We start from the raw sequence: 23,870 nt of genomic DNA on the forward strand, positions 1-23,870 counted from the left end.
CCTACTCTTCCCTTTTGTAGTTTTTATTCCTTCGTATTGCTACCTTTTACCTTTTGTGTTACACTTTATTAATGTCATTTATTAATGTATATCTTTACTAGTGGTGTTTATTTATGCCACAGACCATCTTGTTCAAACTACCATCTGTCTTCTGATCTTCTTGAGCAATGTCATTTTAAAAATCCTGTGCCCAAATGTCATTTGATGCTTAGGAAGGTATCTTGTGCCCTCTCCTGTGCACCTGAATGACATTTTAATACATATTTATTGACGTGTATGGTTTGCAGCTCAGCCAGTGGTTTACTGAAGCTTTGAGCTTATGTGATATATGACATTCTAGGTACTAAAATATTTTGGATGCTATACCGTGTTTTTTTCCCCTCAGATTTTTGGGTGGCTTTACCCGAGATCCTCCTTTTCATATGCTTGTTTCTTTGGCAATTCCTGAGTAAATAGTGCTGCAATCTTAAAGACTTAACATTTTCTTGACCCATTGAGTGCATCTCAGTATAGATGGCAAAGTTTCGTTTCTTTGTGCTGGTCTAAGTGTTAGGTCTTCAAGATGTGTTCCAGGAGTGCTGTTCTTTTTTGCCTGCTATTGTCAAGGTTTCAACATAGCAGAAGCAAATAATTAAAAAAAAACCAAACCAAACAAAAACAAAAAACTGATTTCAGTCTGTAATGGTGAAGAGAATATTGTTTACTGGATCCAAGTGTTTCCTTCAAGAAAGCTTGCTGTTGACTTCCTGTTATTGTCATTTTATGTTTGAATTATTGTTGTAATTGTGTTGGATTTTCAAACATAGCTGCAGTATTTCAGAAGCATGTCTAGCTTTCAGCCAGTTCTAAGTGTTAAGCCTAGGCAACAGAGGACTATGAAGTTTTTAAACTTGAGGTGACTCTGGACCATAACAATTTTTTTTCTCTCTCCTATGCATTGTTAAGAAAGTTTCTTTACAAAGTATTTCTCATTATAAGTATTTTCTCTTAAATTGTGTGATTTCTGTTCACACAAGGAGAATAGGAGAACCGGTAGCAGGAGACCCAGAGTTCTGAAACTTGTCTGCCTTGTTAGACTTTTACTTATTGCATTCATTTTTAAGGTTATAGGGCTGTGCTTTTTTTTCCTAGCAGAGAATATGTGCAAGAGATTCACATTTGGAAAAAGATTACAGTCTCTCTCTCCATTTTCTGGCTTGGTGTGACCAAGGAGTTTGATAACTTTCAGTACTGTACATTCCCTTCAGTGCTGGAAAACATACACAGATTTGTACTGTAGTTTTTTATTTGTACTGTGAGAAACTTTTAGAAACTTGGTGTTAATTACTTGTAAGTTTATTACTGACCTGTTAGGTATGAACTGTGCAGAGAATCTTGTAAACTAATTAATGTAGCTTGGAAATTTATGCGTGACACTTTTAACTTGTAGGGTATAGTACTGAAAAAGGAGTGTTCAGTCAACTCCTATGTAGAATGAAATTTGGTGTCAGTGATTTAATTACCATGGGTGTGAAGTGGGGTAGTGAATCATTTCTAGGCAGTCTGCAGAGCTGTTGCTATCTGGGGTTTGAAGAGTATACAGCTGAAAAAAGAAGTGGTTATTCAATCTTATTCATCCACAATTCAAACAAAGTCTTTAACTCGAGCTCTTCAGTGTTTCAGAGACAGGCTCCTTTGTTCAGTTTCTGTTTGCCTATACTTCCTTCCAGAAATTCAGGTTAATTTGAGTCTTTTTAAAGCTTTTATTCTTTTGGCAATGTAGGAGTGCTCAAGTTTGCACCTGGATTGGATGGCTAGAGCTGCAGCAGGTGCAGAATCAAAATGCAGAGTGACCTAGATTGATGTAGAGCAGTGGGCTTTAAGCAAATGGAAGGCACTTTCAGCATTAATGCTCATATGCAAGGAAATGGAACATATGCCCCAATGGTGGTATAGAATATAATCAGTCCAATAAGCGGATGCATTAGTGTGCATATTTTAATTTCCAGGTCCAATTCTTTTAAGTGAGAGGAGACAGTCAGATTGATGCATGGTGATGCTAGAAAGGTAACGAGTGATGAACCACACTGGAAGAGTCTATGATTCTTTTGATGGTCTTTAGGTCATTGAACTGTGAAATTGTCATCATAATACATGCAGTGACTGGAGAAGAAAAGATAGTCTTAATGTTAACTGGTGTTAGTTTATGATTTTGAAGCATTAGAATTGATTATTCAGTGCTAGTTACTGTGTTTAGTCTCTAAAGATGTTGGGTTTAAGGTATTTGTTGATGTCTGTGTTTTTTAACAATGCTTATATGTTTATAAAACTGATTATATTGGGCAAACAGAAAAAGTTGCAATACAACTTGTTGCAATACATTAATGTTGGGCTTTGTTTGCATTCTTTACTCCTTAGTGTTAGACTGGCATTTAAAATATTTAATGTGGATTGCTTTTTGCCTGAAGGAAATGTATATGGTACCTTTGTTGTAGTTTTGTTGAGAAAGCCCCAATGTGCTGAAGACTCTTAAGTTGTTGTTTGTTTGTTTTTTTTTCAGCAGTTGTTCTGCATCTAATCCCAAGTTTAAAAATAAGGGTTCAAAGTCTTGCCACCATGATACTTTTATTTAAAGGCCTCTTCTTAAGCCATATACTAAGAAAAGGGTATTTATCATTTTATCTGCTTCCTATATTACCATCAGTGAAGCTGTGATTTTGAAACTGGAGTTGCAAACTAATTCTTGTCCAGGCATTAATATTTCATCTCTGTGCTGGTGCCTGACTCAGCAGCACAGGTTCGACCTGCTTTGGGAGGGAGGGAAGAAACATACTGCTTTTGTGTTCTTAGTCAGAGGGTATGGTACAGCATTTATGCTGATGTGTGCTGGGGGCACATCCCCTGGTGCTCCAGGTTGCTCTGTGTTTTGCTCCTCTTTGCTGTGGCCTGTGGGGTCCTCTTGTATCCCAGGTCTGGTTTTGAGCAGCAGTGTCAGGGTCAGCCCCTGTGCTTGGAGAAAGCTCTGGAAGAAGTGCCCTCTCTGCTTTCTAGCCTGGTCCTTGATTGACTTTTACAACCAGCTGTGTTAACCTGGCTAACACCCTCAGCAATTTGTGAAGTGAGAATGCAGCTGTAACTATGGAGTCCCTGACTTGGAAGCATTTGTATTCTGCTTTGCACAAGCTGTAGACAGTGAGTGGAGCTGAAGGTACTACTGTATGTGGCCAAGTGTACAAATTATTGAGACCTTACAAAAAATTACAAAAGTGCAAGTGGCAGGGCTCTCACTTGTAGCAGTGTTTATTTCTGTAAGAAAAGTGAGTGGCTGACTGGTAGAATATCACATGGTGAATGTGAGAGGATCGGGTCAAAAAAGCTATATTCTGAGAAAAGCGTGTCCGTGCTGTTACCAGCTAAAGGAGGGTTGCTGTGGTTACCTGGAAGCTGGCAATGCTTAACTCATTCACCAGTTGCTTGAGAGTTTGAGGCAGGAAATTTGAGCAGGTTGGGAGGTGGTTTCTTCTACTTGTCCCACCCTACCTGCAGGTAGCAGACCCTGGGGTCCACAGCAGACCTTGTGGTGGCTGCAGTAACTGTTTGCAAGAATGTAAATCAGTACCTATGTTCTACTTTGACCATTTACCATCTCTTACATTTACATTAGTAAGGAGAAGTACTATGTCATTATTTACAGATTTTTTTTTTTTTTTTTTTTTAATTTACTACCGGAGTAGCTGTTAAATAGCATTGGAAGGCCTGTGTTAGCTGCTGGAAACATTCAGCAGGCAAGAGTGCCCACTCCAATGCTTGAGGCAGCAGCTGGCTCTGTAGGATCTTGGTTGTTTGCTTCTCCTGCTAGGAGGAAGGGTCAGCACCAGGCTGCGAGCAGGAAGCTGGTGAGAGCCAGAGCCTCTGTTTAGTGGCTCTTGTGGCTCATTAAATGAACCAGGACACGTTCTATGAGGGACTTGGGGAGATTTTTGCAAAAGATGAAACCACTGGCAGTTGAGCAGAGGATTGTTCCCTGCCAGGTGCCTCTCTCTCCTTTGATTTACTTTCTAACTGTGCTGCTGTGGGCTTTTGCAATGCTGTTGGAGACTTGGGTTAGGGGTTTTTTAATTAATTCAGAAGAAATGCAAAGTTTTATTAGGGACAAAGTAGAAAGAGTCCAGTGGAAAGACATAACTGAAACAGGAAATGAATGTGTAGAACTAATTATAGAACCAGGATTTGTGCTGAGAGGAGAGGAACTGTGGCAGGCCAGGTGCAATGGGGGTTGCTGCTTTGCTGATTTTGTTAAGGGGTATCTGTATTCTTTGGAGTTTGGGAAGAACATTTCGTTAAAATAGTTGGAAATTCTCCTATGTGTGCTCATTTTGGCTGGGGTAGAGTTAATTTTCTTCCTGGTAGCTGGAATAGGGCTGTGTTTTGCATTTAGGATGAGTTGATAATGCACTGATGTTTAGTTGTTGCTGAGCAGTGCTTACGCCAGCCAAGGACTTTTTTAGCTTCCCATGCTCTGCTGGCTGCACAAGAAGCTGGGAGGGGCACAGCCAGGACAGCTGACCCAAATTGGCCAGAGGGGTATTCCAGACCATATGATGTCATGACCAGTATATAAACTGGGGGAGTTGGCCAGGGCAGCAATTGCTGCTTGGGGAGGGGGCTGGGTGTCAGTTGGGTGGTGGTGAGCGGTTGTATCACTTGTTTTGTTTGTTTTTTTCCCCCCTCCTGGGTTCTTGCGCGCTCTCTGTCTCTCTTCCTTTTCATTTCACATCATCATTATTATTATTATTACTACTATAAACTACTTATCTCAACCCATGAGTCTTCTTACTTTTGCTCTTCTGATTCTCTTCCTCATCCCAGTGGGAGGGAGGGAGGGGGAGCAAGCGGCTGGGTGGTGCTTGGTTGCTGACTGAGCCTAAACCACAACACCATACAACAGGCAAGAGGAACCCATAGCAGGTCAGTCTGGAAATGGGAAAGGTTCCTCTGTTGATGACCTTCTGAAATTCCCAAACAACTGTCAGCCTACATTATACACCTCTGATTTATGTCACTCCAGGTCAGCAAAAGCATCTCTTCAACTTAGGGAAGCTCTACCAAGTATTCTGCAAGGCTCCAGGCACCACCTGAAATATTAATATGCTCCTTGCCCAGAAACAGTGACCTATATAGTCACAGAGAAAACTTTATCCATGGAAGTGTTGATCAGATGCAGCTTTGTTATCTTTAGCTCAAGTTCAGCTGTATCAGCCCTGAGCTAAGACTCAATGCATAATTACATCTTGGGATTGGGGGGGAAAGGCAGTAGGGCAATACCAATTCATAAAGGGAAGCTAGGCTTCTTTTTCTTTTAGTAGAGAAGACTGCATTCATGTGTGTACCTGCATTTTGCTTTCTTGGAATCAATTCTGTGTAGTTCAGAAATGTTAAATCCAGCAGAAAGGGGAGAGGTCTGTTCTGTTCTGTGTGTTCTATGGGTGGCCTTGAGATGCCGAGCTGAAGAAGTGCTGGAGCTGAGGTGACTTTGTGTAAAACAGAACATGGTCGGTAGCGCTAGGCCTTTCCACTTGGTAGTTGGTGTTAGGTCTGGTAGCATAATCAGGGGAGTGAGGCAGGGGAGGTAAAACCAAAAACAGTGCTCAGAAAGTAGATACCTATCTCTGTAGTGAGAGGAGTATGATCACTTTTCAACTTTGGGTATCTTTTTCTAGGCACTGGAGAGTTATTAAATCTGGGAAACTTTTCTGCCTCATTTCCTACAAGTGTCTGATAATCTTTCTCATCTAAGGAAGAAAGAATGAGCAACCATAGATGCTTCCCGGAGCATCTGCATTGTTTTCAAGGTTGTCTGGGTTTCAATTTAAGTTAATTTACTCATGATAAGAGCAAGAAGCTCCAACAGTCTTGAAAATCTAATATTTTTCTTGGACTTTTTGTAGATTCAGGTATGAGCATGACTTTGATTCTGCATTATTTTTGGTCTATTATATTTTTGTGCTGATGCATTGTGTGATGGTAGTGTAATAAATGGCAATAACCTTCCAATTCCCAATAGCTGTTTCTACACAGTATCAGTTACCTTTACCCAAGGCTAGTTGAAATAGCCCAAAAGTTGTTTAGGTGTAGACAAATGCTTGCTTATCAGGTTTGATTGGTGATTATCATGCCATTTTAAAGTATGAATTAATTGGGTGCTTGGTTCATAGGGTCAGGTGATAGTAGATGCAAAAGTCTAGGGAATTTACAGAAGGAAAAAGGTTTTCTTGCAAGTTCTAGTGGCGATATTCAGGAGCCAACTTTGATCTTAGAGTGCTGAGAATAGGAGGACAGAGAAGGAATATTCAAAAGCAAACAGGCTAGGGGCAGGAGGTTTAGTCACAGAGCACTTGCAGGCTTCTGGCACTCAGTGTAAATTCAGTCTGATTAAAACTACTGAAAAAACTCCCAAACCCAAAACAACCCTTTTATCACTCTTAGTCTGGTAGTGTGAATTTATGTACATTCTAGCCTCTGTATCACATCACAATGCCATTGCTGCTCTTCTGCACTCCAGAAGTGAATTTATCATGTTAAGTGGCCAAGGTTTTATAGTCAGCATGTAAGCCGGTATGTAAGTATATTTTTCCATTAATACAACTACAAATTGAAGGTGTTGCATGATAATGCATTCTGAGGATATGAGGTACTTCTCCATTTTGTAGTGAAGAGAATTTCTGAGACTGCATGTGTGTTGTAATATATACTCACAAAGATTTAAACTTGTATCCTTTTCTGGAGTTGTTCGAATGAATGTGCAGCAGGAAAACCTTACTCTGGTTATAGAAAGCAGAAATATCAAATGGACCTCTGTCTAAAGAAAACACAGGTTTCCTAATTACTAACTGGGTTTTGTATTGTGAACAGGACCTAAACCACTACAGATAGCAAGATGCATCCTTTGCAAAAATAATTTCAAAGATATTCCTAGCGTTGTCCACTTAGACATGACGTCCCTGTGTTCATAATGATTTACAAGAGACTTTTTTTTCTTTGCAGAAACGGAAGGCTTTAAAATTGATACCATGGGCACCTATCATGGAATGACTCTGAAGTCTGTAACGGTAAGCTAAAAGTCTTTTCTTAAATATGTTTTATAGAAAAGGTAGCATACCTATATATGTATACATCTTGTCAGCCTGGCCTAGGCTCTGGAAGGTCACTTTGGTTGGCTAACAGAATTGATTAAAATTCTTCTCTGTGAAAAGATAAAACATGGTTTGATTTGATCTGCGTGTTTTAGAGATCTTTGCTCAAGGGATTTGTCTGCAGTAAAAAGGTGTGCTGGGAAGGCTTTGCTGGCAGGTTGTTCTTGTGGAGGCGCAGTTTTTTTGTGCTCAACTGTATCAAGATATCCAGATTTTTGCTAGCCTTATGTGTGTCTGTGAAGGGCATCTTCCATAATCCTAAGTGATAAAACTATACTCACTAAACTGAAGTAATAAAACCAGGGTTTGGAGTATTGCTTTGTTTCATTTAAGAACAATAAATTTGTTTAGTGGTGGAAGAATTTGACCTCTGCATTACTGTTGAAGTTTCTGTAGCCTAGTGGGATGGTTATTTTTCATATGACTTTACAATGCTGTCAGTGGGAATTGCTACATATACAGATGAGAAAGAGAGACCCTCAAACAGATTTCCTATTTTTTTGTCCAATATTTGTCTGCTTTTGTGGAAGTGGGTTGAACGCTCTCAAACAAATCCTGTTTTGATCTGCTGATAAGTAGGACAGATGCTACAAAACTGATGTAGAGCCCTCGTTAAGGTTTCTGCCATCTGCATACCTATATAAATCTGATGAATAGACAGCACTAAACACTCTCCTAAATCCATGCACTGTTTCTAGTTTGCGCTCCTAATTTCAACATAAATACATAAAAACATAAAAAGTATCTTGAATGTAAATTTCTTAAAAGCATTTAGAGCTTTTTCTTGATTGATAAAAGTTCCTGCCCAAGTCTTTTATTCCCAGCCTTCTCTGGGCTTAAAATACTTAAAAGAAAGGGAATGTTTTAAGAAAGGAATCTACTTAGTTCTAAACAGTGTTGTTTCTAGATTAATTCAGAAATTGATCAGGTGAAGGAAGAAAATCACCCATTATGTCTGAAGACTTGTTCTTGAACCTTGCATGAATTTAGGGCTGCTTTATGAGGGATCAAGCAGTGTTGTTAAACCAAACTTGGGTTTCTATGGCATAATGTATCTGTTCCAAGTGATAGGGACTTGAAATGACTTAGTAAATAGGTTCTGTTTAAATTGCCCTGTGGGGAGGAAAAAGAAAGAAAGAAGAAAAAGAAAGCAAGACTACGATGAAGTAGAAATGTTGAAATGTTTTAAGCTTGTCAGTATAAAAACTGTAAAAGTGAAGGGATGCACAGTAACTCTAAAACTGATACTTATTTTAAGTTCATTTAAAAAATAACTAAGTTGTTTTATTCTAGGAATCCTAGCTCATGTATTCAGCATACTACCTAGAGTTTTGAGGTAGAATTATTAGTCTGTCCTTGCTCGTTTCTTCCATTAAGAAAGAAAATATAACTGATATGAAATTACTAGTAAATCTTTTTGCAACATAATCTACAATTTTTTGAAATAACTATTTAAGAGCTACTGCATGACTGCACATAAAGCATCATCTGGTGTCATGAGAAATATTAAAACTCCATCTGTCATTTAGCGTTTTTCTAAGAAAGAACATGTAAGGGTTTTTTGAAGCCTTATTTTCCAGACTATTAAAAAGGTGCCCTAAATGTTTAGCTCATTCATAAATTGCGGTGGCATACTGACTTTGTGTTTCAGAGGGGGGAGAAATAAATCTGTCAGTTATGTGGCACAGAAATGTTCATCTGTTTTTGTCCAAACTTTGTTGCAGACATGGACCACGTAGTTCTAACCCATAATCTTCAGATCATTGTTTTGTATAAAATACTTAATCTCCTACTGGTTAGAAAATTTCATACTATGCTTTTACTCAGGTTTTTTTTTTTGTGGTTTGTTCCCATTTTTTTTTTTATGCTAGACAAAACTAGGGAAAGTAATTTCTTCCCCTAGAGGTTTAATGGACAGAAATACGTTATAGTCATTGGCTAAATCATAGGAATATGGAGGGTAGCATTGGATTGCATTCTACCTATGTGATGTCATCTGCTATCCTCATAGTATTGGTATAATCCCTTTTGTGAACTCATCAAACATTTCAAAGGAATTGAAGTGCTAGGTAGCTCTTTGTTAGAGGCTGTCTTCAAACTTCAGACTTCTGATTTCCAGATGAATGGTGAAATTCAAAAGGTTCATTTTTATGCCATTGTTCTCCCTGACTTCGGTAGCTCCTCTGTTTCTTCTATGGTGTTTGTTTCCATTAATGTATTTATAGAGAGCAGTCATATTCTCTTAAAACTTCTTGTTTTGCTTGGCTACACAAATTGTATTGTGAAATAAGCTTTTGATTCCCATGTGAGTTTTCTTCCTCTAGCTATCCAGTTAGAATTCATCTTTTTTTTGAGCATGGAGAAATAAAATTTCATGGAGTCTTCTAAGTGAGATCTCACCGATGGTTTGTAAAATGGCATTAAGAATTTCTTGCTGCTCTGAAACATTGCCTTGAGATGGATGAATTATGTATTTTACTTCTATCTTCGTTCTTTATCACTTTTTTTGTATCATCTTATTTTTGCTCTAGTTTCCACTTCGGTTGTAAGTTGCATGTTGGAAGAGATTGTCTATCTTAGTGTGGTGGTTCATTTGAGTGTTTAACACTATTGGTAATATCATCTACCCCAACCTCTCTGTGTTACATGGATTCCGTTGGCTTCCTTGTCACACGTTGTCCTTCATTTTCTATGTCTGAAGAAAACGGTTCGTTTTGATGGTTAGTCTTCTCTTTAAAAGGTTGGTGGAGCCATTGGCTTCCAGAAGTTTTGATCTTGTTAGCTCTTGGGAAAAACTTTGTAGACATATGCTTGTTACCTGGAGTGTAAATCATGACCCATTCCCTGGAGTTGCCCACATGCTTCTCATGTAAAATATGTACGAAGCTTTTATTTTGTGTTACTCCCTACATGTCTCCCACTTGCACTCTGCCTTATTGTAGTTCTCTGTAATGATTTTTATGAAATGTGCAAAATTTCTGGTTTGTGTTTGTTCTTGCTGGAATGTGAGTTGTCCTGGATGCTTGTTCTTTTTAACAGCAAAACAAAAACTTCTGCATCTTGACTGCTTTCTTTTCATCCGTGATGTTGGAAACTTTCTTAGCATTCAAAATTTGTGCCAGAACAGATGGTGAATGGTGGGCTTTTTCTGAAGTAATGTCAGCTAAAATAACTTGTGCTGCTGGCAGTTCTTCCCTCTAACAGGGTTTTTGCTTAATTGGCATACTTACTTTCTCTTAGGAAGAACTGACTTATTTAATGAATTTTTGTTGTGAAGGCATGATTTCGTTATTCTGGACCTGGAATTGTCTCTAACAGCACATACTCCCCAGAAAGCCTTTTTTAAAACTTGTAGCACCTTTTATTTGCCTGGATTGATGGTGCTTTGGAAACGAGTAAGCTAGTGGTGCTAGCTTGGGTTATCTAGTTACCTAGCAGTCCACATAGCAAATTGTGCAGCGTGGCTTTCAGAAGCCTACAGGTCTACCTGCAGGCTTCACTTCAAAGCATAATCCCCTGTATAGCAGCACAACTTCTGTTTTTTAAGTAGAAAAGTTTATTGTTTCAGATGGATCAAATAAGAGCTATGTATTTTAGTATTTTTATACCACACGGGGTGTGAGGGAATGCTGAGAGAGACTCTTAAGCTGATATTCTCAACATGTTCTTTCTTACCTCTTTAAATTTGACATGTTCAGGACATTAGCCTTCTGCTTTTCTAAAGAGGGATGTTAACTTGGAGTCTAAGCCAGTGTCATCTAGTGGAAGCCTAGGAAGTGGATCTGTCCTTTTAAATATATAATGAAATTGAATTTTGCACTGCTGGTTTCTATAACTAGAATACGTGATGTATTTAACTGTTACTATAGCTTGAAATGCCAAGAACAGAACAAACTAGCTCTCTGCCCCTATGTCAGGGTATGGGAGAAATAGCTTGTTCCATGGATGTTTAATAAAAATAGATTGGGATGAAAGTGTAGCCTCTTCCAATCTGAAGGCATGCTTTGTATTGACTATGTGCACATGCAAATAATACTTGTTTCTCCATGATAATAATAGTCATGGTGATGCTGGTTTTACTCATCTTTGTGTTTTTTCTTAAGTTTTCTTGACTTTAATATTAAAGAAAGGGATAGGGTGATAGCCTGTGGAGTTGTGTGGAATGATTTCCTTTGGGTTCTGAGAGTCCTGACTGGTCATGAGCTGTGATTCAATGTGGTTATAAACTTTGGTGCAAGCAAATAAGATCTGTGCAGTACTGCAGCAGGCCCTTGTAGAAGTTACTTTGTTACCATTCCTAATTGCTAGAAAACTCTTGTGGCTTTAACTTCTGGTTTCTTTTTAGTATTCATGGCTGTTGAAGCTCAGAAGCTTCCTTTGTCTTTTGTTTTTGCTGCTAGTAATGGAATCTGTCATTGATCATCTGTGCTCATAAGCAGCCAGAATACTGTTGGCATTTCTTTCTCTTACTGTTCTGTAAACACGTGGCTACAACAGCTCTTTTAGATATTGAGATGATACGCTTACCGGATAGTTTGGGGCTACGCTTGAAGAACCAGCATAGTTAGTGAGGGTTTCAGTTGAGGCACTTCACTTGTAGCAAACTCAAATGCAAATTTCTGCAGTATATTCAAACATATAAATTTTATCTCTGGTAAGAAATGCTATGTAAGTTTTCAGAGCTTCTGAGTTCAGTGATAATATTTTTTTCCTACAAATTAACAAAAGTAACATCCACCTTTCCAGTGTAAACTGCCAGGCTTTACAATCTCTCTCTTGTAAAATTACCCTGAGTAAGCATATGAGACTATCAGTAATTAAATACATTACATTTCAGTCGAAACAAACACGTTCCATAGTGCCAGCAGAAAACAACTAATAAAAAAGGAGGGTCCCTATGTAAGCCACAGTACAAGCAAGAATTGGAAGACTGGTTCAGCACCTCTAAGGTCAGCAGCATTTTTCATCAGTTTGTGGTCAGTGTCAGATTTTGAGCATTAACTAATCAAAGGATGTTGCTGTTATTGCCCCCCAAATCTTTTGAGTATGGTATAGTCTGAGTGATTTTATTATTTTAACCGAGAAGTTGTTTAACTTCTGGTGTATTTTTGAAGGATTAGCGTTTAGTAGAATGAAGGGAAATGCTAAGTTTCTGGCACCTTAAAGACTGGGCCATTGGAGAGGAAGCATGTTGGGACAGAAGCCATCAACATGGTGTATGCACATATATTATATAAAAGACTTCAGATAATTGGTACGCCTCTGTGTAAGTAGGTAAATCCACGAGATCTCTTTTTAATTTGTCGTGAGGAATTAAGATTGTGATTTGGTGCCAAAACTTGAAATGACTTTTCAGAAGCATATGGTGGAATTGGATGTTGTCTCTCAATATACAGATAAATAGCATTTACCTTTAAAAAACAAATAAAAATTTAATACGTCTTAAATATTAGATAGGAGATATAAGATTACTTATCCACATGTCACCGTTTTTCTGTACCATGTCCTAATCTCATTAAAATATTTGAGAGCAGTAGTATTGAGGGAGACATCAACAATACAACAGACTCTTTGAAAAAGTTTGAAATGGGCTTTGAAGCGGAGCGTAATTTTCATGCAGTCTGCGCATAAGCTGGTCATTATTCTTGACGCGAGTGTAACACCAGCCTGCCCGCGCCCCCGCTCCTCTCCATGGGCTGAGCAGCGTTCTGTGAACCCTGTGTGCATATTGTTCAGCTTTTAACCATCAAGAGGAGGTGAGGAAAACTAATAATTGTGTGTTGGGAGAGTGTTCCATAGATGATGCCGGAGATAGAGATTTTTGTTTTCATTGGCTTTGTAAATTTTTTTCATGTTAATTATATCTGTAACTGTAATTCAGATATAACCATGAGGTTCTTGGTCCATGAGGGTTAAGGGCTAGGACATGACCGCTAACTCAAAAAATCCTTGAGTTGGAGAAATGGATGTTTGCACAGAATAGTCTGCCAGCAACCTTATGCTGCTCTGGGGTAACAGACTAGAAGGCCTTGTGTGTCTATATTACTCTAACGAGAGTGGATGAAACGCAACCAAGTTTCCGCAGAACTATTACTGTATTTTATATTTAAGGTTCATGCAACAATTTCAGTGGTTGCCGTTTCATTGCCCGAGTCATGTTTCAAACATTAAATAACTAACTCTCCCTTTAAGAGTTTTAGTGTAAATAGTCAAGCTGGTAGAGACTAAGGAAAATCACACACAAATGCTTCTTTCAAGAAAATGTGTTAGGTTGAACAATGCTGCACTCGTTTTCTGAGCGATTGTAAATCATGTACGTGTGAGCCAAGATATCTTGCCATTGTACTGCATTACACAAAAGAGCCGCCTGTTTTGTTCCTCATAATAGGTTTTATTTTATTTTGAGACTAAGAACCGCAAAATCAAGAAAAGAAGTGGATGTTGTATAACCGGTCACACATCTGGAAGTTAGGCATTGCTGTGTCGGCTGGTATGCTACTGAACAAGAGAGGGAGCAAGACCTGGAGCCATCTAGCTTTGTTACTGTATGAACGTGTCTGAAGTCACTGTTCTGTGTAGAACTCGATTGTGTCAGCGTGCTAAGGGTGCTTATGGCATGCCTGTCAGACCCTTGAGGGGTTTAAATGGAGGAGTGCCAAGTATGAGAATCTGAAGTATTTCTGAGTATACATTGAAGTGGAGCTTTAGACACCCAGGCAGCTTTCCTTACAAAAGCTTGCAAGCCTTAGAAATTCTTGTTATGAATTTTAAGATGACTTGCTAGACCTGTCTTGACTTTAAGCTGAATGATACGAGTTTATTTGCTAGCCCTGTGGGTATCCCTTGGGAAACTCATCTACCATGTACACTGCACTCTAGAACTCTGATCCTTTACGAACAGTTCAGGAGTCACTCTCATTTGGAAACGTGACCCCCCAATAAAAATGCCTGCAAAACTTCATTTCTTTTTTTTTGAATCGGATGTCCACTTTCTGCTTGAATGCTATATAGGTGCTTAGATTCATTTGTGTTTCTCAGGTCTGAAGATCTATGTGCAATATCTTCTAATGAAATTTTTATAGGGCATTGCTCAATGATACCAGCTGAACTTGAGCTACAGATTTTTATACTTTGTCCTAATTGTTCTGAACAATGAAACATCATGCACTTCACACAGCTTCTATGTTAAACTATGTTGTCAACATATTTCCCTCAACAAATTATCTCCAAACATCTACTGAATATGTAAGAGTTGCATCTTCAACTGGCAGTTTGTCGTCAAATTTCTTCTAATGGGGAAAGAACAACTTAGCTATTATATAGTGCTGTAATTTATTCACAGCTATGGAAGATGGTATAAAGGTCTTAGGATGCAGTAGAAATGAGCATGTGGCAGATGGGGGACAAGAAGGTAGTTTGCTTTAACATCCCTTCTTCTCCCTGCAAGTTTATCCATGTTTGCCAAAACAGTTACGTGGGTAGCCATCCCATTGTCTCATTCTAAGAGTTTTAACAAAGTTTTGAAGGTTTCTAACATGCTTTGCAATTCATGATACAGTAACTAAACCAAAGTAATAATTCAAATATTTAATGATCAGCTGAGTCGTCTATGTAACTAATCTGAGCAGGTTCAAGATTTCCTTCTCTGTGCAGTCGTTGAGATTACGCCATTGTCACTAGACCATGTGACACTTTACTACTTGGTTATCTGCTCTTAATGGAGTAAGATACAATTCATTATTTGTGGAAACAAGTTTTCTGCTTGCAGTACTTGCTTACATGTAACTTAGCATCATAGTCTTATCTTTTTCTGTGCTTGGAAGTAGGATAGCTTGGTTGTTACCCTAGCAATATCCATAGGAACATGCTGCAAAGCCCAGTCTCGCGTACATCTCACACATGCTACTTCCTATTACTTAGTTAAGCCAGAGCAAATTCTTCTTTATGGGTTTTTTTAATTTTTATAAGTTCTGTACTTTGTCCTTGTTGTCAAGGCCCTCTTTCAACATTCTTGAGCATTGTCGTTTCAATTTGTGGACTTTGTTCTGGAGTTGCTATTTTAAAAGTCCACCTCCTTTCCCCCTTGCAGTTGTGGATTTGTTTTGGGTTTGGGGGGTTTTTTTGTGTTTTGATTTTTTTTTTTTTTTCTTTCTTTTCCTTATATTGAAGTCTCTTTCAGTATGTGGCTGTTAGTGTTTGAATCCAACCAGAGGGTCTCTCAGTATGGCAGACTTTCTTCACAGGTGTACAGATACTACAAGAGTGTGTTATAAGCAAGTGTTCTTTAGTTCTTGTGTCAGAATATGTAATGCAAAGATAGCACTTCCTAATACATCAAGCCTGCAGAGCTCAGAATCGAGATAGACCTTTGGAGGTAAATGTTAATGAAATGCAAAGGTAAGAACCCTGGTTCTCAGTCTTTTGGGGGATGGATTATAAGTGGTGTCATTCAGCACTATTTCAACATAGTGCAACATCACTAATGAGAAGGTCCGGTTAGAATAGCACAATAGGTAATATTTTTAAACCTTTTAAGGCAATTCCTTCATGCACTATTTGAGAAGGTGATTGATTAACACTGACTATATTTTCTGATTTTATTGTTCCATCTAAATCCAGGTGTTAATCTGCCTGTGTCTTTTATGCAGCTGCATGCTGTTGCTGTTGCATCTGCATCCTCACTTTCAGGATGTTTAAATCTGTTTTATTTATCTTTGATAGGACAATCTATAGGCAGAGTCCTGGTTTGCTCAGGTTTGCTTCTGGTGGTCCTGGATACAGTCTGTTTCAGTGTAGGCTTTCTCATCAGGTAAATGACAATATCATGAACTCTGCATTAGTTATGGCTCACTCAGCTGGCATTTAGGCAATGCTGATCGCACTTTCCGGAATATACCTGTGATTGCGATCTGCTGAGCTGCCATCTGGAGCTATATTTATGTTTTCACTGAGCAATATGCTATTGCGGAAACTACTTGCATCACTGCTGCTGGAAGGGTGGTTTTTTGTTCTTTACTCATCTAAAACTCTCTTAAAGACGCCGCTCAGCTAAGCTAAGTGAGTTAAGGAGAGACCGGTGTATGTATGAAAGTGCACGTAGGTAAGTGTTGAAAGATGTATTGTCTGGTTCAATTTTCATTCACCCCTTTCTGGTTTGCCCCTCTTTATTCTCAAAAGGATTGTGGGATTTTCTAGATGGTTTTGGTTTGGGGGGTTTCTAAGTTACAAGAAGCTCAATATATAGGACTTGAGACTTAGCACTGAAGATAATCATTGGGTAAAAAAACCCCGTATGATTTCTGATCTTTGAGTCGATAAATGCATAGTGTGAATGTGAATTTCTTTGAGATGAAACATTACGATTTTCTTTTAAAGTGTAAAAGTGATTCTCAGATTTTTGTTTGCTACTATATGAACATGTTAATCTTCAGTACTTACTATTTCAAATAATGAAGGTTTGTCCAATGTACTTAAAATGTCAAATTTATCTAAAGCCGTTGGTAAATGGAAAGAAATTTTTTGATAACTTTGAGAACAACTGGTTTTTTACAAAGACATATTTTGATTAGTTAGGGTATAAAACTTTTGGTTAGACTTCATACAACATGAATATTACCAAAGCGTGTTTTTATTTCACCTTACATTGCTATTGCATTTGGCAGGCTAAGTTTTAGGAAGTTGAACCATTCAGTTGGTTTGCTGCTTTAGGAGACTTAGGATGTATTATTGGAATTAAAATAACTCGCCTTTTTGGCTCTTTGGGGTTAAAAAGCAGGCGACACTTTCCCTCCATAAAGGTGTATGAGTGGGTTTTGTGCATAAGCAACAGATAAGCTTTTAAAATTCAGTTAAAGTGTGAAGCAAAATTTAGTGTGACTAAGCAAAGTGATGTGATAAGATTGCTTGTAGTTAACCATCAGTCTAGTTGCTGTAAATTCATAGTACTTTTAATTTGGAATATTTTTTTAAAATTCTAGGTTTCTTCACAGGGAATAAAACCAACGTATTTTTTCTCTATAATCACCTAAGTCTCTCTTCCACCTACATAAAGTGGGTATCTCCTCAGACCCTCCCTTGACCTGGAAGGAAGTGCAGTTGATGAGTTAGAAGTGTTGGCTTTTGGGTGGCTTGGTGCTGCCATTTTGAGGAGATGGAGAAAAAGCACTGCCTGCCTTTCCCTCCTTGGGAGCAGTGATTCGAGGTTTTCATTTCCCTGGCCAGCAATTTTAATAAAAATTGACAAAGCCAGTAACTTTTTCTATGGCTTTTACTGAAATTGGAAAGTAGGTTCAAAACATACCGTGGAAGGGAGGGAATGTTACTGAAGTAGGCTGCTAACAAATCTGTTTCTTGAGGAGGGGAAAAAAAACTCCTTTTACTTTGGAATAAGGAGACTGGAGGGTGCGTCATGCAGCAGTATTCATCAATCCTACTTAGTAGTTATCTTCGGAGCAGTTGGTGTAAATCAGGCAAACAGATTGCAATATTACTGAAATTAAAATGGAATCCAGTTGTCATTTAAAAAGATAACCTGCCTGATTAATTCTGTTTTATTGTGGTTACTAAGTAAAACAAGACTTCTGAATGGAGAGCGCTTTATAAGGCCTTAAGCCAAACATTTTGTAGCTAATAATATATACAATATATACAGCTACCTCATATAGGTCTATAAAATCCGTTCTGTTTTAGGGTGACATCGTATGCTGTAGGAAACCACCGATTTTATAGGAGGTTTCACATGTATAATTAGGTCTGGAAAATAATATCATGAAAAAGCTTCCAAAAATATCTGGACATGAACAGCAGGTGAAATGCAGATTAAAGTAGTAAAATACATATTGGAATACTAAATGGATCATAATGCTATCTGGGAAATTAAAATCTAAAGGGGCTTTGGACTGCCTGGTGTAATGTTACCTCTGGTTTTAAAGGGCAGTTTTATAGTAGCCTCAAACTTCATATGTGAAAAATGAACGTGTAAATCAACTTCCTTGTTCCTACCTGAAATCTGTAAATTGTATTTACTTGTTTGTTACAGTTGCCATTCAGACTCCTGAATGAATAGCCTAATTGGGCAGTTTGCTCATCTGTATTTGGATATACTAAATATTTAATAAGGGTAACTTTCATATGCATGTTATTGTACTGTACAGCAAAACCACATATTCAGTATGTTTCTTATATTCCTTCCCCTGACAGTTCTCAGCAAGATTCCTAATGTCCTTTTATTTTCTTTTCTGGAAAGCTGCCTGTAGTTGGCTTGTATTATCAAATGGTATGAATTGCAATTCTTTCAAATATGAGTGTAGGTATTGGATCCTTTTAAACAATGAGTACCATAACAATAATCCATATGCAGGGAACATTTTATAGACGGAAAGTTAAATATACAGAAAATATTTTCAAGTATTATTTTATCACTCCTTTATATGGAGCTGAGAGGAAAAGAATATAAAAAGTAACAAGTACTCAACATCCTCCAGGTTAAGATCAAGAATGTATTACATTTAAACAGTAGTTACTAGTATACTAATATTCGTGAAAGTTCTCAGTTATGAATAAGAATCATACCTTTAAGGAAATAATGTAACTTTTTCTGATGCCTCTCATAAGTGGAATGAAAATGATTGATAAACCTGACATTTAATATTTGGCAAACTTCAAGGAGTTTCTGCCTTATGTTCAGTAAAGTGATGTTTCTTTACTGAAGCCATATTTAAACTATATTAAAATGCAGAGAGATATTGATACTTCATAAATGTGGCATAACTAAAGAATGTTCGCTGCTTTGAGAACTATGAATTATTTTTTTTTTTTAAAAAACAAAAGACTCCCTTTGGCTCAAGTAGGCTTGGCCAGTTTCCTCTCCTACCATATTCCCCAGAAGGAAGCTAAATTAATTCTGTCTGTAAGAAGATTAAAAGCTGATGGGGTGGGCAGATGTTTTCTTTTCTCAAGGGTGAAGGAAGTAGACTAAGGTTCTCTGGCAAGTCTGAAGATGATGTGGGGGGAAAAATGTATTGCTTTTAGCTAAATTACAGAAAAGCATTTATGCCTTTCTGTTACAAGTTTTCGTTGTGGTTTTTTTTTGGTTTTTTTTAGTGGGGAGGGAGGGCGCTCTGTCATTTTCAAACTTCTTGTGCTTTGTAACATTATCTTGATGGAGGAAAAAGTGTATTCCGGTTTTATTTATTAATAGTTAATTTACTCTAACACTGATGTGTAGTGAATTTGTTACACTTCAGTATAAATTTAGGTATTGCTGTGAACTGTTTTTCACTTTTTAATTCTGTGTTCACTGTGAAATATTTAAAACTTAGAACTTTTGTACATAGAAAGGTATATGCTTATCTAAATCTGGGTTCAGTTAGTTTTCAGTTCTTTTGATTAATATTTTATTAGTTTTCTGTTGATACAGCCCTGGCTGAAGTCATGCTTACCCCTTATTACCAAGCTGCTGTAGGAAAGACTCATGGTGAGCCCTGTGTCCTTTCTAGCAGCAGTCACAGGCATTCTCTCTTTGATATAAACTGATTCTTAACCTCTGCAGCCTGTCTTCCAGCTGTTGTAGCCTCCAGCCTGCTGCTGACCTGGGAGCCGTTTAATAGTTTACGTTCCCAAGTTATCTATGTTTTTCAGCATCAGATCTTCCCTGATTCCCATCTTGTTTAGGGATTTTGTGACAAATAAATAGATGTCTGGAAGGGGCTTTGCACTTACGCAAATGTTAAGCAAAGAATGATAGCTGTGGGTAGCTTTGGGTGGGTGGGGGAACCCTGCCCTGTGTCTGAAATGCAACCTGTTTTCTTCCTGGGTAGCCTTTGAGTCTCAATCAGTCAGTGCCCTTCAGGGGCTCAAGGGTCTTCTGGAATGTCCTCCCAGCCTTCTCTTGTAGCTGCTGAGCTCCCCAATACCGGATTTATTTTAAAGGGTTAAAATCTTAAGTTATTTTTCATTTGTTATTAAATACCTCAGGTCTTTCCAGGGTGAAGCTGTTGCCACCTGAGGATGGCTAGGAGTCGTTTGGAAGTTAAGAGCCTTTGCCAAATGTCTCAGTTTTCCTGTTAAAGCAAGTGCTTCATAGTTGTGCCATTCAGAAATAACCTTTTCTCCTTAATACAAAGGATGATGCAATCTAATATGGCAATATACAAGTATTCCTTAAGGCTATATCTAGATCAAGGCGCTCAAGCAAATTAAAGCAAATTACCAAAGTGTACAACATCAACATTCATAAGTTATAATGCATTAAATTGCCATTGCCTGGTGATGTCTTTAGGAATAAAATTACTTTAGTTAGCTGTAGTTTAATTTCCTTGGTTTACAGTGAGTGAAGGCCAATTTATTCCTGCATTAGAAAATTCATGTGGGAATTTAATGCATTAAAATTAATATGCTTTGACTTCTCACCTTTACTTAAATCTTTATAAATCTTTAGATCGTTGGTTAGCCCATTAAGTTTGGGAGCAGCTTCCGTGGACTGTTGGAAGCATTTCCTGCTTCTCTTGGGGCTGAGGCCCCATTTCTTAGTGCCCTGTACATGTTCACTACTAGCACACATAGGATTACAGATTGATCTGAATCAGGGCCACAAATAAAATTAAAGTATAGCTCCTCAGTCCAGGTAGTAATGGCTTGATTATACACAACTACAATGGTGTTTATTAACTAGCCTGTGAAGACTCTGCTTTTTCTAGCATGCACGGTTCAAGATCATCTGGATTTCATATAAATTCAGTACATTTCAAAATTTTCATAATGGAGTTGTTCTCTGCATATTAAAAACAAAAAAGTTGCAGAGGTCTTTAACTTCTGGATTTATTTTGCTCTGCAAACCCAAGGGTAGTTGATTTTGCTTTCAGTTTTATGTAGAGTGTTTGGGGTCTTTAAGGTGAGAAGGGAATAGGAAATTAAATTGCTGTGGATGTTTAATAGAGTGACTGTTTATTTTAGGGCATAGTCACTCCTTTCACACTTTACTTAAATTATCATTACACAAGGAAAACCATTCATTTCCAGTACTTAAACTTATCAACTGAAGCTTACCACTTCAAATTTGTCCTCTCATTTACTTAGATAAGCTGCTTAGAGCAGAATATTTTCTCTTGCATTTTCTTCAGTGCTTGTCCTGTCTGGTATTTCCCCAGAAATGTGGCTTTCCTTGATTTTGCATCTTTTATCTCTCTGTATAATAGAGATGTACTATGTAACACTTAGTGACGTGTCTCAATTTTAAAAGTCTACAATAATGAACAGTATTTACAAAGTATTTCTACTGTTTTTTGATATCTTTCATTTAATGTAGCTGCAGAGTAAATTTATTGATAATTTCAACTCCCATACTACATTATGGAGGATGGTACAACCTCAGATTAACATCCCTATAGTTGAATCTGTATAGGTGAATTTCTGTTGGAAAATCAGATAACATTTCTGTGAATTGTTGGATAAATTTTTGCAACTGTTTAGGGAGGTCCCAATCAACTATTTATACTGACTGGATTTTTTGAATCTGTATTGGTGCATCAGCAAACCATTGAAACAAATCAATTTGATTTGATCTAATATCTGATGCCACTGTTGAGCAAAGAGTTGGTCTGCAATATAATGACCAATTCCCTGATGACATCTAAAGGACTCAAGCTTATTAGTAAGCTTTGAAAATGTTGTATAGAAAATTCAGAAACTGTACTTCAGTATTTATCAGAGCCTGACAGATTTGTGTTGGACTTGATGATCTTAAAGGTCTTTTCCAACCTAAATGATTCTATGATCTCTTCTGAAGGGGGTCTTAAAGTGATGTGTAGGGAGTTAATGCTCACCTGTTTAAAACAAGACCAGTTAGGAATTTCTCGGAGAGAGAGTGTTTCATCATTAGCATGCTCTTGAGGTGTTTGGGTAGGGAGGAAGATGGTTATGGGGGTTGTTTAGAAAAAAGCTTAGTTTTTCATATTGCATCTTGCAGTGATTCACTTCTAGTGGGTTACTGCCTATCTTTTTGATAGCTTAAGAAAAAGCTTAGCTGTGAAGAGGTAGTTGTCAAAGGGAAGTAGGGCAGCAAGAAAAGAAAGCTTTATTGACCATTATAAAACTAATTTCTTTTTTGTTGACTTCCCAAAAGCCAGGGACAAACTATGAACATGGATTTTTGTGTCTGTACTGGCCACCGAAATCAATGAAATGGCAAACTTTTTAGTTGGCTATGGTGGGAGGCAGTCTTTTTTTTCTATGGCAACGCATTTCATTGTGATCATTTTTCACTTCAAGTAATTGACAAAGCCAGTGTAAAATATGTTCAGCAAATATGTAAAGCTATTTTTGCCCGAGAGTCTTTAAGTGTGACGGGGAAAAAAAATGGAAATTATCCAGCACCTTGCATTATACATCTGGATATGATAAACAGTGTGAAGGCCAGCTACTCAACCTTCTGGCATGGTTGAATCAGTCCATCCTTTCAGAGCATGAGCACCATCCAACTCTGCAATTTATCTTAATTTTAAACTCGATCATAGTTGTATATGCTGAAATGACTGTCCCAGTGAATATTTTCTTTTCAGCACTTTAAACCAATGCAGAAGTACTTTGCCATATCCTAGCTAGAATATGATAGCATGTACTGGTTTCTGCAGTTCAACTGTAACACGGGTGGTGAGAAAGAAGAAAAGTCACTTAATGCTCGTGATGATCAGTTTTGTCATGAACCTTCTAGGATTCATCTGTTCTATGAGAAAATCAAGGTATTGTGAATCCAAGTATTATATTAGTAATTCAGGTGCTAATACAAGTCCAAGAGAATATTGTGATAAGAAATGGGGGGGAGGGAACCCCTCTATTCCACATAGAATCTTTTACAATGAGAAATTTTTAATACAAGATGCATTGATGTTTTTCTCTCACAGAACTGGAAGAGGTAAAATATTAATATTTGACTGGCTGTCGTAAGGAGTCTTACATGCAACAAAAGTAGTGTTTCTGAAAAAGCCTTGATTTATGGAATGTGTACAGAAGATGCTAGTTAGAGAAAGCATGTGTTCATGTGTGTAAAGTTTTTTGATTAATAGGAGGGGTAGGGAAGAAATGCAATTGTGTACTTTATTCTAGTTTTACCATTCCGCTCTGCTAGTGTGAAATTTGGACAATAAATCATTCAAACTCTTTCACTTCTGCTAGTAGAAAATGAGGAAATAGTGGAAGGGGGAAAAAAATAAAAATGGTTGAGGGACCCAGACAGTGCATTTTTTTAATGAATATGGCAGCATTATATTTTACTCAGGCTTAAAGCCCCCAAGTTATTGGCAGAAGGCTGTCATTTCCTTAATTTTAATGAAAGTTGGATATCTTAAGTTGTTTGCAGCATCCATTTCTCAACTGAATTTTGATTAGAAAGAAAATCATACCTTTGCATGTAGCAAGCAAACTTTCCTACTTTTAAAAAGGGGATAATTCACAGCTGGATAGTATGAAGTGTAAAGTAAAAGAATTATGATTATCATTCTTCCTTTATTTTTTTTTACTGTTTTAAGAATCCAGGAAAAATTCAGTTGTTTTTTAAACAATATGGTTAACTTCTGAAATGGATAAACCATCTCAAATTTGGTGAAATGATAGAAGTAATCTGCATCAACTTTAAAAATAATTTCAGATTTGAAAGAATTTTCTCGTAACACTAATGGAGGTATTATTGAAAGTATTTTCCTG

The 23,870-nt window shown here is 37.6% G+C and overlaps 1 protein-coding gene across 1 annotated transcript in view; it reads left to right on the forward strand.

Annotated features, from left to right (window-relative positions):
* CDC73 (cell division cycle 73) overlaps positions 1 to 23,870 on the forward strand; it is a 114,696-nt gene that overhangs the window by 28,778 nt on the left and 62,048 nt on the right. Inside the window, 1 exon segment of the mRNA XM_035895823.1 lies at positions 7,024 to 7,088. Coding sequence (XP_035751716.1) covers positions 7,024 to 7,088 — 65 coding nt within the window.

The sequence above is a fragment of the Egretta garzetta genome, unplaced genomic scaffold, assembly GCF_000687185.1.
Source record: "Egretta garzetta isolate BGI_Z169 unplaced genomic scaffold, ASM68718v1 scaffold86, whole genome shotgun sequence".
NCBI lineage: Eukaryota > Metazoa > Chordata > Aves > Pelecaniformes > Ardeidae > Egretta > Egretta garzetta.